This window comes from Hylobates moloch, unplaced genomic scaffold, assembly GCF_009828535.3.
Source record: "Hylobates moloch isolate HMO894 unplaced genomic scaffold, HMol_V3 SCAFFOLD_40, whole genome shotgun sequence".
NCBI classification, from domain to species: Eukaryota; Metazoa; Chordata; class Mammalia; order Primates; family Hylobatidae; genus Hylobates; species Hylobates moloch.
The window spans coordinates 1,750,342-1,770,543 of NW_026652315.1; the positions used below are offsets into that span (position 1 = coordinate 1,750,342).

At 41.0% G+C, this 20,202-nt stretch overlaps 1 protein-coding gene across 1 annotated transcript in view; it reads right to left on the bottom strand.

The window, feature by feature from the left end:
* LOC116463534 (unconventional myosin-Ie) overlaps nucleotides 1–20,202 on the bottom strand; it is a 235,729-nt gene that overhangs the window by 92,528 nt on the left and 122,999 nt on the right. Inside the window, exons 5-6 of the mRNA XM_032146671.2 lie at nucleotides 7,206–7,293; nucleotides 2,264–2,353 (exon numbers count right to left, since the gene is read on the bottom strand). Coding sequence (XP_032002562.1) covers nucleotides 2,264–2,353; nucleotides 7,206–7,293 — 178 coding nt within the window. The remainder of the gene's footprint in view (nucleotides 1–2,263; nucleotides 2,354–7,205; nucleotides 7,294–20,202) is intronic.

A 20,202-nucleotide genomic window follows, 5' to 3' on the forward strand; every position in this document is an offset into this window, starting at 1 on the left:
TCTAATATAACAAAATGCATATGCATGGCTCATAATTGTCATACAAAAGTTAAAATTTCCAACAAAAAGTTAACATATTTAGGACTGCTGTATAGCAGCCTGGGGGGGAAGATAGGAAATTTTATAAAGGGAATAAAATGTTGCATTTGCATTTTGATAATGAAATGAAAACAAGTTTCAACTCAACTCTTGGTAATGATTTATTTCCTAAGCTGGATGCTGGATACATAGATGCTCATTGTATTATTTTTAAATCGTGTTTGAAATATTTCATGATACATTCTTTAACTTGAAAAGATTTATAAGTGTTAAATATATACATTCTTATGCTTCATTAACCTGTGCATTTTTAAAAGTGAAATTACTCATAATTCTACCCTGATGCCACTTCTTCATTCTCTTGCTAAATAATTACTGTCACAGATGTCAAACTTTGATTTACATACCTCTTAGTGACATTTCATATCATGTGCACATTAAAAAGAACATATTGTAAATATTGTTCTGTAATCTGTTTTTTAATTTAACAATATATTATGAGTATCTTTTAAAATAAGTAGTTATTTAAGCAGGAAACTTATGTAATTTATTCTAAAAGTTTTGTTGGGCAAAGATAATGAACGATTAAAATTTTAATAACAATTGCCCAATCATTTTCCTGGAAGAATGTGTCAGTTCTCAACCAATAGCGTGCTTTCTCGATTATTACCAATCAACTTAATGTTTGCCCATTTGAGAGACAGAAAATGATACGTGGTTTTCATTTACATTTCTCTCATCCATGACGGTGAATAGTGAGAGAGAGAGAGAGAGAGAGAGTGTGTGTGTGTGTGTCTGAATTGTCTCTTCCCATCTTTCTATCTGGGTTGTATAAAATTTTACAATTAGAAAAAATAATAAATGTTGAGGGTTTTTGTTATTTACAGAAACTGACTGATATATCCTCCAAATATAATGAATAATTTATACTGCAAAAATCAATGAAAATATCAATTATTTTTTTTCTGGTCTCCAAGGAATCCAAGACAGGGGAAAAGGTAAATAAAGAGTTAAATTTGGTCAAGTCCATTTTTATAAGATTTAGATTGAAAATTAAGAAAAAAGTTCAAGTGGAAAATTTGTTTAATCCTTCTTTCCTATTTTATTATCTGGAAAACTTCTTCAAGATAACACAACTCAGGCATTGGGCCTAAATATGAGAGACAAACAAATGAGTAGTTTGAATAATATTGGAACGCAAAGAAAGTAAGGGCAAGTCTAACAGATAGAACCCACCAGGGAACTTGACAATTATTATATGAGCACATAGTAAAAATTCTCTTGGAGATAGAAGCTTCTTTCCAAAATAGACAGTGGAAAATTGTTTTTCTCCAAAATTCCCACTTATTTATTTTAAAATGTTCCAGAATCAGCCTCACAGATGGCTCCGTGAATGCTTTAGTGCCAGACATGATCTATGGTTGAAATAAGATGCAAAATCTATATAAATCAAGGTTACTGGGTAAACATTTGTTTCTTTGTAAATGTGGCTTTTGTCAAGGGGAACATATTCATATTCAGCCTTGCCAGCTTTCCTATTTACCCCCTCTGGAGACACCCAGACAGAAACATGACTAAATGAGCATTCACAACAATGCATTTGGTGGACATTTTCATTACCAGTTAGGTAAGCCAGTTAAGAGGCAACCTGTGAGGCCAGGTCCAGTCACTTTGGGATGTCGTTAGGTTACAAGAGTAGGGCATAAGACAGACGCACAAAGCCAGAGGGCTGTGGTGGGCAGGCAGATCGCTCCGAGGGACGGAAAGGAGGAAGTTTCTCTCCAAGGTGCGAGACCAGTCAAACTCTCTGCACCCCTCAGAGTCTATGGACCAAGTTCTAAGAAGCAAAACCACTGCCAGTGGGAAATGATACCCGGGATACCCATCTACTCTAGTTATTTCTTGGTCTAGGAAAGGTCTTTTCTCCAGGACATAAAGACAACTCCTCCAAGGCCAAAGCTGCCACTTTCATCATTTGTTTTCTTTAGTAAGGCAACTGATGTGGAAAATGATTTTCAAAATTATCTTGTTTGTATCCCCGGGGCGCAAAAAAGGGCAAAGTGCAGCTTGGCGGCACGCTGCTATAGAAATGAAGGAGAGATTGAAGAGGTGGCTTCCTGATGATATGTGAAAAGCTCCCATTTCCTGTGGGATACTGGACTTCAGTCAGAAACATCAACTTCATCAACCAAGCGACACTCTCTGAAACAGGGAAGAGACTTACAAATCGGCTGGAGTTGTTGTTCCGGACGGTCTTGGCGTTCCCGAAGGCCTCCAGCAGTGGGTTGGACTGCAGGATAATGTCCTTCACGTGCTGTCCCAGCAAACAGACCGGAGGTTAGGAAGGTGTGAACACCTACCACACAGTGTACGCCGAACTTTCTCTAAGGACCTGGTTTCTGAATGCATTAAGGCGAGGAGCCCCACATCCGTGTGTCACTGGCGGGGTTTCTGGAGGATTTATTCTTTCACCATGACAGACCTCAACCTGTTTGTGTATTTGGGTCTTTCAATTCCCATGGCTTGATGAAGGGTCCCCAGGAGCCAGGGCACCACTGTGAATCAGGAACTATTCATACAAACGTTCTCAGCTTGGGTTTCCAAATTGATTGCTGCAACTTCACCAAAAGTGAAGTGGTACACGAAGGGGTGTCTCCTTGCTGTTCTGGCCAGGGTATTTCTTCTCACTACCCCTTCCCAACTACTCTACCAACCCATCTCATCCCATCTCCACCTGCTTCACTGCAAGTTATCTTAAGGAAAATTAACCCACTTCTCCACCCCAAACAAGGTTATGGAAATACAGCCTGGTGTTTCTCAAACTTTAATATTCATGAATCACCTGGGGATCTTGTCAAAATGCAGATGTGGACGTAGTAGGTTGGGGTAGGGCCCAAGAATCTGCATTTATAGCCAGCTCCCTGGTGTTGCTGGTTTTGCCAGCATTGATACACACTTTGAGAAGCAGGGGTCAACAGTGGATCGTGTGGAACAAGTCCTGGCCTAGAGGGGAAGGATTTGTTTTTCAAACATCTCAGTTCTATGCATAAGTGTGCAAAACACACCATAGACACGAGACAGCTCAATAGATAGAATTTGATGTTGGAGAAGTCTTTCAACAAGTGAGTCATTCCTTGTACTTCTAATTATTCACATGCTATGGTTAAACATGTTCCAGAAATAACAAGTCTTCTGGCTTGTGCTCTTTAGCTACTGACTAATTCCAAGCCAAGGGCTCTGTATCATTGTCCTCATAGGAAAACAGGAAGAGAAAAATCAACATTAACTGTCTGCAGTCTGGCTACTAGGTCGTAGGGGTGTGGCAAAGAGGAGTAAATTAATGCACTAACTACTAATTGACTATGTAACAGCCAAAGTGTTACAAAGGGTGTAACAGGCACCTGCCTGAACATTCAGAAGAGAAACTGCCATGAGAAATGAGAACTGGGATTTCATTCTGACTAGGGAATCATCCTTAGCCATGGCACCAAGGGCAATTCTGGGTGGTCCTTTCATGGATCAGTTTCAAAGCTTAGAAACATACTTCCAACCTGCCTACTCTCTTTTAAAAACTCATGGATTTATATAAACTCTGCTTTTCTTTGTAAAATCTATTTTGAGTTTGGGGATTTCATTAACTCTTTCTTTTTTTTGCTGGCCAGACATGCCTATACCATTTAACAACACTCAGCTTCTCTCAGGAAGAGAACAAAAGACAGAATCTTCTTCTATCTTTTCCCTTTTTAAATTACAGACTTTAAAAATGAGAATCTTTATCAGTTCATCCATCCATCCATCCGTCCGTCCACATGTATTCATCAACAATCAGTGATGTTCAATAGAATTTTGTGGCATGTGATGGGCATATTAGGGAAAAGAGAAAGAGCAAACTGAGGTAAAAGAGCAGCCCATTGGCCGGGCGCGGTGGCTCACGCCTGTAATCCCAGCACTTTGGGAAGCCAAGGTGGGTGGATCATGAGGTCAAGAGAACGAGATCATCCTGGCCAACATGGTGAAACCCCGTCTCTACTAAAAATACAAAAATTAGCTGGGCATAGTGGCACATGCCTGTAGTCCCAGCTACTCAGGAGGCTGAGGCAGGAGAATCGCTTGAACCCAGGAGACAGAGGTTGCAGTGAGCTGAGATCGCACCACCGCACTCCAGCCTGGCAACAGAGTGAGACTCTGTCTAAAAAAAAAAAAAAAGGCAGCAAAACAGCATCCTGGATTCTTGTCTCCATGTCAGCCCTCTCAGGATCCAGTACAATCACAGGAATAGAGAAAAGGAAGTGGACTGAACCACATGAACCTAGGTTCTAGAGCTGCCCTTACTGTCCAATATGGAAGCCATAAGCTACCCCAACTGAGGTATAACTCTAGAATACACACTGTATTTCAAAGACTTAGTACCAAAAAAAAAAATTCTCATTAATTTTGTTATACAGATTATATAATAAAATCATTTTTTACATATTGGGTTAAATAATATTGTTTTAAAAAGTAATTTCCTTTTTCTCTTTTTACTTCTTTTAACATGGCTACTAGAAAATTTAGAATTACACATATGGCTTGCTTCATCTTTCTATTGCACAGAGCTGCTCTCCATCTTCCTTTCATTCAGAGGAAGAGGCCACTTTAAGAACCCTTCACTCTGCAACCTTAGTTTGCTCTTTCTCTTTTCCCGGATGTGCTCATCACATGCCACAAAATTCTGTTAGACAACACTGATCACTGATGAATAGATATGGATGGATGGATGGATGCATGGATGGGTGGATGCATGGATGGAGGGATGGATGGAGAGATACATAAATATTCTCAGTTTTAAAGTCTGTAATTAAAGAAGGGAAGAGATAGAGAAGATGCTGTCTTTTGTTCTCTCCCTGAGAGAAGCTGTTGTTAAATGGTATAGGCACGTCTGGCCAGCAAACAAAAGATAGAAAGAGTTGATCCACAAACCCAAAGGAGGAATGTTTGGCTCTACCTTAAGCTTTCTGATCTACCAGTACATGACAGAACACTATTTAATTAATAGACAGCGGCCAGACATGGTGGCTCACGCCTGTAATCCCAGCTCTTTGGGAGGCCCAGGTGGGTGGATCGCTTGAGCTCAGGAGTTTGAGACCAGTCTGCGCAATGTGGTGAAACCCTGTCCCTACCAAAAATAAAAAAAAAAATTAGCCAGGCATGGTGGCACACACTTGTGGCCTCAGCTACTTGGGAGGTTGAGGTGGAAGGATTGCATAAGCCCAGGAGCAGGAGGCTGCAGTGAGCTGAGATTGTGCCACTGCACTTCAGCCTGGGTGACAGAGTGAGACTCCATCTCAAAAAAAAAAAAAAAAAAAAAGGAACCACAATAAAGAGAATTTTAAGGAAAATTAACCCACTTCTCCACCCCAAACAAGGTTATGGAAATACAGCCTGGTGTTTCTCAAACTTTAATATTCATGAATCACCTGGGGATCTTGTCAAAATGCAGATGTGGACGTAGTAGGTTGGGGTAGGGCCCAAGAATCTGCATTTATAGCCAGCTCCCTGGTGTTGTAGACTTTTGAAAGTCTACAGCTGACCATGGCAATAACACTAAATAATTCTGATTTAAAAAACTAATATTTGGAAGGAATTCTGTCACCAGTGGTGCATACTGCTGATGAGCGCCAAGCTTGGGCTACCCCTTATGGACCTTAGCTCGCCATCACCATCATCCATGGCTCTGGGGAGTAGGCTTTACTCATTCCTGCCAATGCTGATCTTATTTTTCATCTCTTGAGTATCCTCATTCTCTGGATCTTTTCTCTTTCCTAACACTTCCTTTATACTCTTTAATCTCTTTTTTCCTTCTCTTTCTTGAATTGGCAAGTGGTTCACATAGTTCAAACCAGGCAAGTTTCTAAAGGGTATACAGGAAGGGTAGGCCCTTCTCCCAACCTCCCAGCTCCCCTCCCTCAAGACAACTGTTGTTGACAGTTTCTTGTGTATACTTTGAGGGATATGCGATACAAACCCAAACAAATACAAATGTACACTCTCTTTTGATCCCGCAAATGGCAGCATATATTACACACAATGTTCTGAACCTTGTCTTTTGTAATTAATGATACATCTTGGAGACTATTCTCTGTCAGTACATGAAGGCTCATTTTTATTGCTGTATAATATTCTATTATATAACGAACCACAAATTATTTCACCAGTTGCCTAGCGATGAACACTTAAGTTGTTTCCAGTCTTTTGCATTACCAAAATTGCCAGAGATAACTTTATACATGTATTATTTTGTATATATTTCAGCATATCTAAAGAATAAATTCTTTTCAGCAGAACTGCTGAGTCAAATGGCATATATGTGTAAGTTTAATAGATTTTGCTGAAATGTTCTTCATTAAAACGTACTAGTTCATCTCCTACCAGCAATGTATGAGAACAACTGTGTCCCTACTTCCTACCAATCAAGTGTTTAAAACATGGTAAGATTTTGGCCAATGTGATAGGCAAAAAATAGTTTTCTAATGTAGTTTTAATTTGCATTTTTCTTTTTATCATGATAGTGAACATACTTTCATGTTTTGCGAATAATTTATATTTCCTTTTCTATGAGTCGTCTTTCATGTCCTTTGTTTATTTTCCGTTTGGGCTGCTGATCTTTTTATTGATTTGTAGGAGTTCATTATATATGAGGCACATCTACCTTAAAATATGCTACTCCTTAATCCCAGCACTTTGGGAGTCTGAGGCGGGTGGATCACAAGGTCAGGAGTTTGAGACCAGACTGGCCAACATAGTGAAACCCCGTCTCTACTAAAAATACAAAAATTAGATGGGCATGGTGGGGCACGCCTGTAATCCCAGCTACTCAGGAGGCTGAGGCAGGAGAATTGCCTATACCCAGGAAGCAGAGGTTGTGGTGAGCCGAGATCGTGCCACTGCACTACTACAGCCTGGGCAACAGAGCAAGACTCTGTCTCAAAAAAAAAAAATACACACACACACACACACACACACACACACACACACACGCTATTCCTTTCCACTCCAGATTTCAAGTTTCACAGTTATAGAAGAACCAGTGTCTTTTCTGTGGAAGAAAAATTCTTTTCTAACAGCAAATGGAGCCTCTTAACATTTCCCATAACATAAGGTATCATAATGGGCCACTGCCCACTCACCTGGACTTTGGTCCCTCCTCCAGACACTCTGGAGATGTAGCTCATGATATATTTGGCAGCCACTGTTTTTCCAGCACCACTTTCACCACTAAAGAAAGACAGACAAAGTGCCCACCTGAGAAGTGGATTGTGACCAGCTCCCTTCCTTGTCCCCCCCATCACACAAAACAAACAAAAAGAAAAAGAAAACAGGCAGAAAAGAATTCTTTTTTTTTTTTTTTTAAGTACAATACCAGTAGAGAAAAGCAAGTTACAGCAGGATTAGGTCGCCCATGTGACCCGTGTGAGCCGGATTAACATGGTGTGGATAATTACCACTGTGCACACCACTGACCATTAAGCATTTTACATGCCCAATAATGGGGGATATGATTAGGAAAATTATGGAGTATCACAACGGTGGAATTCTGCATAAATTACAACTGACATGAAGCCTGTAAACACAGGAAACAAGCAAATGAAATCATGTTAAGTAAAATAAGTCATTCAAGTTATATACAAAACATGATTACAATTTTTTTTCTTTAAAAAAAAGACTGGAACTACCACAAAATATTAACAAAGGCTTTGGTCAAGGCAGAGACTAGAGAAACTTGTTTTAATTCATTAGTTTTCAAACATTTTATAATGCATATGCTATTTTTGTAATTTAAAAAAAGAAAAGAAAAAGTGGGCACTCTGAGGTTTCAAACCATGTGCCTTGAACTGATGCAAGCTTCCTTATTTTAGAAGTTCTAAAATTAAACCTTGAAGCAATATTAATCACATCCTGAGTAACAAAGGCCACCTTCCGCTGGGTAGCCTTCCTGCATGGGGAGAGCCTTTTGTTAATAATATATAGTCTCCTCTTCAAAATCCCCATTCTTCCTTCAAAATCCCCCTGAATTGATAATGACCTCAATTCAAAACATGCTTAAGTCAGTCAGATTTTTCATCTTTCTATTGGTACCGTTTGTGTTACCAGGATAGAATTAAAGAACCCCATGTCATATAAAATGATGGTGGGAGTTAGTATGAAAAATTCAGCCTGCTACAAGTTCATAGGACAATATTTTTGTCCGCGCTTTGCGATAAAAAATTTTAGGGTGCAGAGCAAATGTTCTTCTATGAATATCCAGCCCAGATTAATTGTTATCGATTGCTGAGTTACTCAAGGAAAGAGAAAACATTTGCTTAGGGAACAACCAAGCAAGGTGACACTCCCATTCCCAAAAGGAAACCGAAATTTGAAATAATTTTACATTTCAAAACAAAACAAAAGAAACAAACGAACAGGGAATTGAGCTGGCCATATAGCAAAACTCAGAACTTTGCTGAATTTCCTTGAACTAATAATATGGTTTTAAAGAAATTACGGGGAGGCGGGAACCATCCTCTGTTCAGGGCTCATGACCTTCAAAAGTCTGAACCCATCTATGCAATTCACTCACCATCCTAGTGCTATGCTCCTGGCTTCCTGGTCACATGAATAACAAAACCAAACTGAAATTTTGTAACCTACAATAACAAGTAGAAAACCAGCAGGCCTGGGGCAGGTGTCACACTCTCCCAGAAGACATGCTTACTCACAGGCAGTAAGTAGGTCGGGCAAATTCAACTCCATGGGGAAATCATCTTTTCAAATGGTTGACATACTCAGATGATGTATTTACTAGATCCAAGGTCAACACATGCACTCTCTCATTTGAATTACATGTTTTGGCAACAATGAAACTCCATTTTATAAGTTGTAAACAATGTAAACATTCAAGAATATTGGAAAGTCCAAGATTACAATGGCACAACCACCCAATATAATACTGCACAAGCATTTGAAGTACTTACAAAGACTATGTAGCAACATAGAGATAATGCAGCCTAAGTTAAGTGGTAATGTGAATAGAAGATACTATATTTATAACAAGTTTACAACTATGTGAAAATAATGTATGGGCAAAAACAAATAGACAAGGAAAAAGAAATATTCCTGACGTGTCAGGAGGCTGGTATAGGAATGGTTTTTTGTGTTTTTTTGAAACGGAGTCTCACTTTGTCGCCCAGGCTGGAGTGCAGTGGCACAATCTCGGCTCACTGCGATCTCTATCTCCTAGGTTCAAATGATTCTCCTGCCTCAGCCTCCCAAATATCTGGGATTACAGGGGTACACCACCATGCCTAGCTAATTTTTAAATTTTTAGTAGAGACGGAGTTTCACCATGTTGGCCAGGCTGGTCCCAAACTCCTGACCCCAGGTGATCCGCCTGCCTTGGCCTCCCAAAGTGCTGGGATTACAGGTGTGAGCCACGACACCTGGCTCTTTTTTCTTTTGATGTGCTTTCTCATAATTTTCGACTTTTTTTAGATTTTTATGGCAGGTACAGTGGCTCATGCCTGTAATCCCAGCACTTTGGGAGGCCAAGGTGGACGGATCACTTGACGTCAGAAGTTCAAGACCAGCCTGGCCAACATAGTGAATCCCCATCTCCACTAAAAATACAAAAATCAGCTGGGCGTGGTGGCAGGTGCCTGTAATCCCAGCTACTCGGGAGGCTGAGGCAGGAGAATCTCTTGAACCCAGGAGGCAGAGGTTGCAGTGAGCCGAGATTGAGCCACTGCACTCCATCATGGGCAACAAGAATGAAACTCTGTCTCAAAAAATAATAATAATAATAATAATATATTTTTTAGATTTTTTGAAATTTGTGTATTTCATATTTTTTAAAACAGCTTTTCCAGAGAGAAGGGAGGGATCACACCTCACAATAATCACTAATGATCAATTTCATTACATTATTATTATTCAACTTCCTATATATCACCATGAGTATGTATATTTTCCTTAAGTTTACACTGTCACATTTAAACCTCATTAGAACAAGCTGGGAAAGAGAGAGAGAGAGAGCAAGTGTGAGCAAACCCTATTAGAATTATAAAATAATATATATAAAGGGGAATTTATTAAATTTAAAAAAGAATTATAAAAGGACAGTAATCCTAGTAATCCCCCCACTGTGTCTTTGGTTAATACTGTATTCAGACATGAAATCTTTTGTCTCTTTTGTTGGAAACAAAAGAAAGTAATAATAATGGAAAGTAGCTCTTTTAATACATTAAAATAAGTATACCAGTTCCAAAAATAGGATATCTGCATTCTCAGCAACTGTGATCTTTTCCAGGAGACTTAAAATGATTAGTTCTCACTAAACATTGATCGGAATTTTCATTACTTGGTTTCAATTTACAGACACTTAAGAAGAATTTTTATTGATCAGAGGCTGGTGATTTGGTCAAAATATGGTACAATAGTGGAATGTTACAGAATGACTTGAAACTTACAGTATATACAACCATAATCATGCTGGCCTGTTTGGGATGAGAAAATACTGTTTCTTCTCCAGAACTAAAACCCAAGTTAAAAGAAAGTGAAGGTCTTAGACAAAATAATACATCCCAGATTATTTACTTTGCATCTCACAGCAGTTATTGTAGAGCAATTTGCTTTGTTTATGCTTCCAGGCAACCCGTCCTAATTTAATTGACTTATAAAATGGACACACACACACAAATACTCTAGAAATTAGGAAAATATCCCAGTAGTTCCCAAATCTGGCAGTCTATCAGAATCGCCAGAGTACTTTTTAATTGCCCATGTCTGGGCATGTCTTCTGACCTGCTGGATCCCAGTCTCCAGGGACAGAGTCTAGGAATAGGAATTTCTAACAAACTCCCTAGTTCTTGTACAGCCAGCTGGGAACAAGCCAAGCAATTTTAAATCAAAGTCATAACAGACTTTATAGGAAATATTAATTCAAATAGGAAGTATTGTATAGTGTGTGTCTGTGCGTGTGGGGGGGTCTGTGTACTAACTATAGAAGTGGAAACATATGGTAAAATATCAACGAAATGGAAAGACTGTTCTGGGGAAAAAGCCATTTACAATGGTATAATCCAAGGGCCATAATTATTTTTCTGAGAAAGGTTATTCCTCACTTAAAAGTCAATAGTATTTTCTATTCACTTCAACTTATTCAGCAAATGTAAAAATATTTCAGTTCTTTTTTATTTTGATTTTTTTGAGATATTCCATAAAATAAGTAGGATCAGCTGTTACCACTGTTGGACAACTCACCAATGGCTCCCATCCGCCATTTCTGATCTAAAAATCTCTCTCCTGGGTCTGTACCACAGGAACTGGTGTTCCCTTGTAACTGGCTGAATCAATGTAATTGAAATATCACTTTTCCAACTTTTTGTTTGTGGTTTAAAAAGGACAAACACTTAAAACAAAAATGATGTCAACTTTTGTTCATGCAACACACATTGTCTAACACCCCCCTCTGCCCCAGTGTGTTAAGCCAAAGGCCAGAATGAGATGTGGCTCCTGTCGGAGAAGAGCTCACTCACTGTCTCATACGGAAGTCGAGTATACAAAGGCTATTAATAACACAGCGGAGATGTCGGTATGGTTTTAGGCATTTGGGGGTGGCAGCTATCCCTGATCAGAAGATTCCTAAACGAAGTCACAACTAGTTACATCTCCACAAGGACAATCAAATTAGCCAGGTGGGTTGCGTGTGTGTATGTGTACTTGTGTGTACACATGTTACGGGTTGGGATGAAGCCTGAGTCACACATAAGAGGCAAAAATTCTGTGGGGTACATATGAAGGGAATCATGGGTAGTTAAACAGGACTTGAGGAGACAGTGGCTCACACCTGTAATCTCAACAATGTGGGGAGGCCAAAGGAGTTGGAGAACCAGCCTTAGCAAACAGCAAGATCTCGTTTCGTAAAAAGAACAAAAACAAAACCCCAAAACACAAAAGAAACAATAATAATAATAATAATAATAAAACAAATAAAAATAAAAACAATTGGCTGGGTGCAGTGGCTCACGTCTATAATCCCAGCACTTTGGGAGGCCAAGGCGGGTGGATCACCTTAAGTCAGGAGTTCAAGAGCAGCCTGGCTGACATGGTAAAACCCCGTCTCTACTAAAAATACAAAAAAATTAGCCAGGCGTGGCGGCACGTGCCTGTAGTCCTAGCTGCTCAAGACATCCGAGAGATGAGAATCACTTGAACCTAGGGGGCAGAGGTTGCAGTGAGCTGAGACTGCACCACTGCACTCCAGCCTGGGTGACAGAGCAAGACTCCATCTCAAAAACAAATAGGTAAATAAACAAAAATAAAAATAAAAAATTTTAAATAACAACAATTAAAAATAATTAGCTGGGTGTAGTAGTGTGCTCCTGCGGTCCTAGTTACTTTGCAGGCTGATGTGGGAGGATCGTTTCAGTCCAGGAGGTTGAGGCTGCAGTGAGCTATTGTTGAGCTACTGCACTCCAGCCTGGGTAACAAAGTGAGATCCTGTCTCTAAAAAATAAAATAAAATAAAATAAACAGGTAAATAAATAATAGGCCTTGATTGTGATGTGGGAAGCTGGGAGGGGTAAGGAGTGGAGCTGGAAGGCAGTGCAGGGATCCAAGACAGTGACCTTGGGTTCAGGTTTGTGGATGCACGAAGGGTTCTGGCCTGTGCCATTTTGTGCTACATTTTATACAGACTCTAGACTTCCATTTTCTCAAGGCAGCATACAGATGAACTTGCCTTTACCTATACAGAACAACTGATATATTATTTACTTAGTTTTTCAAAATTGACACAATTTTCGTTGGTCTCTGAATACTATTCTCCAATAAAAGGAACCAGGGCTGCTTTGGGAAATGACCAATGCCAGGGCTGGAGCGGGGAAAATTCAAACTGGGCGTGGAAGATATAACTGTGCCAAAAGGTAAGGAAATGTGCAGTGACTGGTGTGGACGTGTCAATCATATAAGAGCCAGCTGGAAGGGGTTCCCACTGGCCAAATCAAAATAAGTAATGATAATAATGGATTACGATCCTTTGAATAAAATAGGAAGCCATAATTCCATACTGCCGTAAGAAAGTAAATGAGTCAATCAATAAATAGGAGAGAAGGGAAAGCTCTTCCACACAGTGGAATGCCAACTAATAAATGTAGAAGGAATGATGGAAACAAATCATCACCATTTGGTAGCCATCATACAGGTGACCAGGAGTCATTAATGGATGCTAAGGCTGGTAGGCGGAGGTTTAATGTGGAGAAGGATGTTGTCATAATTGGAGAATATATCCCCACAAAATACACATCCTAAAAGAAAATACAGTTAATTTAATGAGAAGAAACCTAGCAGATGCCTATGGAACCAGGTGATCAAGAGCCCTGCATTGTTTCTATGGTAGTCCATGCATGACCTGAACCTGGTCACGAGGAAATGGGTAGACTCAGCCTGAAGTCATCCTACAAAATTTAATGCCTGAACTCTTTAAAGCTGTAAAGGGCAAAAAACATGGCAAACACAGAGAACAAGACAGAAAAGTCAGAGAGGCACACAGAGAAGCAAGAAGACGCATGTGGCTTCATGGGGCCAACGGAGTCAGGATCAACTGTGTCAATGTGTCAGGGAGACAAACAAGACAATGGAAATTCCCATTAGACTTATTTAATTAGACCCTGCTTTGTTTTTTTCAAATATACAGAGATACAGTATTGAACACAACTCTTATTTCAAAAGGTATAACCCAAGGATTAAAAATATAGGGATAGTTTTTTAAAAACCAATTTTTGTAATTCTAGAGTTATAAAAGATGAACACAGTTGTTCATCTACTAAAATATAGTCCAGACAATGAGAAATAACATCAATTCCAAAGGAGGCTTGAAAGGAACACACTGAAATATTGTGGCTATGATAATTGTAGGTAGGATGTGTTCACTGTGTGTATCATGCATGTCAGAGACTGTTATAAGTGCTTTACATGTGTCAATCACTTGATCCGCATAAGAGCCCTGTGAGGTAGGTGCTTTTATTATCTCCATTATTTGAAGTGAGAAAAGGTAAGCAACTTGCTGAAGGACACTTAGCTAGTGAGTGGCAGAGCTAGAAAAGGAGGTGAGAGAGGCTGTGTCAGGGGCCAGAGCTCTACTGCTCAGAGGAAGGTAAACCTTTAAGATCCTCATATGGGTTGACTAGTCAACAAAGATCAACAAGGTTTCCCAAAGGAACCCACTGAACAGCACAGTTCATAGTATTAGCAAACTTTTAGCTACTCCTGAGTCTTTACTGATACACACCCATTTAAGCAAGCCTTCTGCCAACAACATTTATTATTTCACGCAGAGTTGGAACTAAAAAATAACAAATAGCCTACATCACTGTGATCACAAGACAAAATAATTCTGTGAGAATGAGAAACCACATCAAAGAAGGTCCTGGACAGTCTTCTCCAATGGCTCAATTCACAGACTCCCCTTCCTGGCAGCCCTACTAGATCTGGAACAGAAACAAGTCGGAGGTGAAGCACATCTGGGAGGTTCCAGGGCCATGGAGAGAGGGGTCCTCCATCGGACTTTAGAATTACACTAAAAACCTAATTCTCAAATACATGCCATGGCTAATGGTATAAAAGACAAAAACAGCCACGCTGAAACCACTGGGTAAATAAGACAAATTCATTCCTTAACAGATTGAGGAAAGTGTGAATAAGACCAACAGCTGTTATTTCTTCCCAACCCCAGAGAAGTACCTAGTTAATTGGTGTTGTCAAGCAAACAAAATTTTCACCTAGTCTGCCAAGAACATGGATGGCGACATGGCAATGCTCATCTTGGCCCAGCCTGATGCAGTGAGAGGAACCCAATGTTGAGTATGAAGACCAAGTTTGAGTCCCAGCCCAGCTACTTCCCAGCTCTGAAATTCCTTTTAATGTTACTAGCAGATCTTTTACATTACTCTACAAGAGTTAAAAAACGTCTTCCATGTATATTTCCTCATTACACTTTCTTTACATTCATTTAAGGTATGAATTCCCATTTTATAGACGAAGTAACTGACGCTTGCAGGGGTCACACGCCTTAGACAGAAAGAATAGAGTCTACCCTATGACTCACCCCAGAGGGCTTTCCACTGTACCTCGTGAGTGAAAGTGGTAATGGATTATTAACCAGTTAACCTAACACCTGCTGGCTCAAAACAGCAGAGAAAAGTATAAAGACTGCTGTACCGGAGGCGGGCAGCTCTGGCTGGGAGCACAACTTTGTCACATTTCAAATGCAAGATATTAACAGTTTCATTACCTCTTTGAGACTCAGTTTCTTGATCTGCCAAAGTGGGGGATAGCAATACCTAGTTTGCTAGGCTGACGTAAAGATGAAAAATGATAAAAGGATGCAAAGCAAGCACTCGAAAAAGAGTTGCTGTTATGATAACGGGTAATAATATATTAATTAGGCAGCCCTCCTGAATAGCACTCCTTGGCTGATGATAAAGGAATTTTAGCAACCAGACTAGAATGTAAGATTTGCAGAAAGCTTGGGGAACAGGGTCAATCTGGGCCCTTGCTCTTCAGATTTACAGCCAGAGGCAGCCCCATGCAACCCCGTCATAGTCAGAGGTATGGGCTGACAGGGCCTCCCAAAGCCAGGCCACGGGGATGGCGAGGTCAAAGGCTGGAGCTGCTGGGATAAACAAGAAATTGGGTGGACCCACAGCAACTCAGGAGAGCCCTGAAAAGTGTCTCCATACTAATAATAAAAGGTTCCTGAAATACATCAAAGGCAGGAAGATAGCTTGAGAATCTGGAGACACCTGATGGTGCCACAGCAAAGAGCACAAAAGACCCACGAGCCAAATATGAGAGGCACTGGGAATTTTTCCCTTTTATCTTTACTACTGCAAAAATTACATATTTCAAATCTAAAATATATGTTGAAGCACACAGGTCAGAAATCTTAGCTCCAGTGATGACTACTATCTCCTTTTCCTCTATGAAAATTCTCTTACTCAATCAGTTAGCAAATCCCACTGATGTACCTTCAAAATATCTCTCATGTCTTTATTTATTCTTTAAAAAAGTATTTATTTAGCTCCTACGCAGGATGCACCTGACAAAGACTTTGCAAACTGGTAATGGATGTATTTAGGACAGATGGTCTACTCACCAGAAAAGAACTGCATCAGGGTATTTCAAATAAAAAAAGCAGAAACAGCACCAAATGGGATGCTTTCCAATTGACATCGTATTTTTAAACAGCCTAAGGTGCAAGAGCTGATTTAGGCCAAAAGTGGTAAGAATTCACTTTTGATGGCAGCAATAAAACTGCCACTTAAATGTTCTCCAAGGCCCGATGATTCTCCATGGGTCAGTTGGCAAGGGCTTCAGAAATGCCTCTGGCCACGCTGCCAAGATCTTGTCTGGTGATGTAGAGATGGTAGAGATCATGAGCAAAGCTTGCTAGTTCTTCCTTTACCACATCAGGACCATTTTGTTAAACAGATTTGCAGAGATGTCTCTGACATCCAAAGGTATCACATATGTGGTTCTAATGCACAAATCCAAATTCTGGATTTTGGAGAACAGATTAATGAGCTAAGCAGATATGGGTGGATCATTTACTGGGCTCACAGGTATCTACCAAGCCTTCAGATGCTATCATTCTTTTTTTAAATTTTTTAGATTTTTAATTTTTTTTATTTTTTTGAGATGGATTCTTGCTCTGTCGTCCAGGCTGGAGTGCAGTGGTGCCATCTTGGCTCACGGCAACCTCTGCCTCCTGGGTTCAAGTGATTCTCCTGCCTCAGCTTTCCGAGGAGCTGGGATTACAGGCGCCTGCCACCACGCCCAGTTAATTTTCATATTTTTAGTAGAGATGGAGTTTCACCACGTTGGCCAGGCTGGTCTCGAACTCCTGACCTCAGGTGATCCACCCACCTGCTGGGATTATAGGCGTGAGCCACTGCGCCCAGCCTCGCTATCATTCTTATGATGCTAATGTAGCTATTGCTGTTGCATTTTTCTGTTGGCACTGCCCAGAGTCTACCTTCACTTGCCCATTCCTTTATTTCTTTACAGGCTTATTGAAAGTCATACATCTGCTTCCTTCTTGACTTTCTAACTCAGGTCAGGCCCTTACTGCTGCACTAGATTTCCATATTCCCTCAACATCCCATGTCTTTGCTACCAATATCCTTATCTTTTTGAACCAGGCGTCGGTGCTATCATGTCTCTACTCAGAGGCCTGCTATAATATAGAAATAGGCCATAGAGAACCATAAAAAGAAGGGGAAGACTGAGCTCTGGCCTCCAGACATATCCACTGGATAACAAGTCAGGTAAAATACAGAAACTGCCCAGGTATGGCCATTTGGTATATAAATGCATCTTTACCTCTTGGTAAGAAATCAAAGCTAATGTGTCAATAAGGTCATGTTCTTCTATTAACTCAGTCTGTGTGTCATTTATCCTCCAGTTGATGACAAGCCCAATCATCATCCTCCTGGGTATGCAGAGAGCATCACGGCCAACAATGACAAAGGGTTAGTTTTAAAAAGCACCTGAGTCCAGCCTGGGCAACATAAGGAGACCCCGTCTCTACAAAAAATTTCAAAATTAGCAAGGCATGATGGTGCGCATCTGTGGTTCCAGCTACTCGGGAGGCTGAGGTGGGAGGATCGCTTGAGCCTGAGAGGCGGAGGTTGCAGTGTGTTGAAATTGTGCCACTGCACTCCAGCCTAGGTGACAGAGTGAGACTCTGTTGCAAAAACAAAAATAAAAAAGCACCTATATTTGGGGGGACAGAGTGGGAGACTTCAATCCTAGGAGCTCAAGTCCAGGGGTAACTAACCTGGTGAACCCGTCCTGACCTCTGTCCCATGGTATGTGGTAGCTATTACATTTCCATTAAAATATGGGAAATTTGAGACCTAGACAGACATCACTGCTAATAGGTATAAAGAAAGTGCATAAGGTTTGAAGTCAGCCAGGGCTAAATTCAAATAGAGGCTCTGCCATCTACTAGTTTTGGATCTTGGAATTCTCTTAAGCCTCATTTTTTAGATGTAGCTTCAAAAAACAATGCCAACAGAGTGGTAAGGATTAAAAGAGACAACCTATACGAAAGCAACCAGCAGAGGGCAGGCACTCAGGAAGTCTATCTTGCAGGGCCTGGTGGTGCTAACAGCAAGAGGTGACCTGAAATGAGGATTTCAAGAGCCTTAGCCTTGGCTTTTAAGCAGAGTGAGCTGGGGGAGCTTGAAAAAAGATATTAATGCTCCAAGGCCACCACAAATCAGCTGAAACAGAATCTCTGGAGGTGGAGCCTACATATCTGTAGAGCCACTGAACTAGTAAAGCAATTCAGGAATCAGAAATACTTATCCCTAGAAAGTTAAATTTGTGAACCTAGGCCAGGCATGGCAGCTCACACCTGTAATCAGAGCACTTTGGGAGGCTGAGGCAGGCAGATCACTTGAGGTCAGGGGTTCAAGACCAGCCTGGCCAACAGGGCAAAACCTCGTCTGTACTAAAAAATACAAACAAAAAATTAGCCAGGTGTCATGGCACACCCCTGTAATCCCAGCTACTAAGAAGGCTGAGGCAAGAGAATCACTTGAACCCAGGAAGCAGAGGTTGTGGTGAGCCAAAAGTGTGTCACTGCACTCCAGCCTGCGTGACAGAGTGAGACTCCGTCTCAAAAAAAAAAAAAAAAAAAAAAGATGTATTAGTGAACACAAGGCATGGTAGATAAAATTAGCATCTATAGGCTGGGTGCGGTGGCTCATGCCTGTAATCCTAGCATTTTGGGCGGCCAAGGCAGGCGGATCACTTGAGGTCTGGAGCTCAAAACCAGCCTGGCCAACATGGTGAAACCCTGTCTCTACTAAAAATACAAAAAAATTAGCTGGGCAAGGTGATGGGCGCCCGAAGTCCCAGCTACTTGGGAGGCTGAGGCAGCAGAATTGCTTGAACCCGGGGGACGGAGGTTGCAGTGAGCCGAGATCACACCATTGCACTCCAGCCTGAGTGACAGCGTGAGGCTCCACCTCAAAAAAAAAAAAAAAAAAAAAAAAAAGTTAGCATCTATGGAAGCCACTCTCCCTGATTTGTCTGCCAGTGGGCTGAGGAGGAAGGCATAGGAAATATCCAAGGTCAACCCCAGGTGTTTATTCCTTACTAGAAGTTAGCCTAATAGATGTCCGGGCTTGGCAGGAGAGAGTGTAGGTTAATGAAAGGGGGTTGACTTACAGCAGAGTCAGGATAGGAAAGTAAACAGCAGAGATGCAGGGTTTTCTCCAAGTAAAAAGACTGTTCTGCAGACTAGAGCAACACCCTTAGTTCACGTGTCCACATCTTCAGATAGAGGTGAGTGCTGTGGCTGATTTAGCAAATACGATCATCCCTTCGCTCAGAATTCAGCCCTCTATCCAGCCTTCTTGTGGTAATCTAGCTCCCTTCGTGGACTGTCTTCCAGGGCACATAATCAGCTGTCGAGGCAGAATTCTCCCTATGAAATAATGAATTGGGGTCTGATTCACACTTCCTTGTGAGTTTGCTTGGCGAGTCAGTCTACCTAAGGCTGCTCAGCTCCAGCTGTTTTGACAAATCAAGTTTGTAGATGGACCTAGGCCTCCATGGAGCCCTGTGCCTGAGAAAGCAGGACGTCTCCTTCCTTGATTTCTTTCTTTTAAAATCCAATTTGTGGCCAGGCGCAGTGGCTCACGCCTGTAATCCCAGCACTTTGGGAGACTGAGGTGGGTGGATCACGAGGTCAAGAGATCGAGACCATCCTGGCCAACATGGTGAAACCCAGTCTCTACTAAAAATACAAAAAAAATTAGCTGGGTGTGGTGGCAGACGCCTGTATTCCCAGCTATTCAGGAGGCTGAGGCAGGAAAATCGCTTGAACCTGGGAGGCAGAGGTTGCAGTGAGCCGAGATTATGCCATTGCACTCTAGCCTGGTGACAGAGCGAGACTCTGTCTCAAAAAAAAAAAAAAAATCCGACTTGTTACACTCATTTCTAGTCTTGAAATGGTCAGGTGCCAGTCCATCCTGTCACTGTATCCACTGTGTTAGAAAACATGAGTAAGACTGAGAGGAAACTAGAAATGTCGCCTTTATGGGCTGCATTATGCCATCTAAAGTGTCATTTAGACAA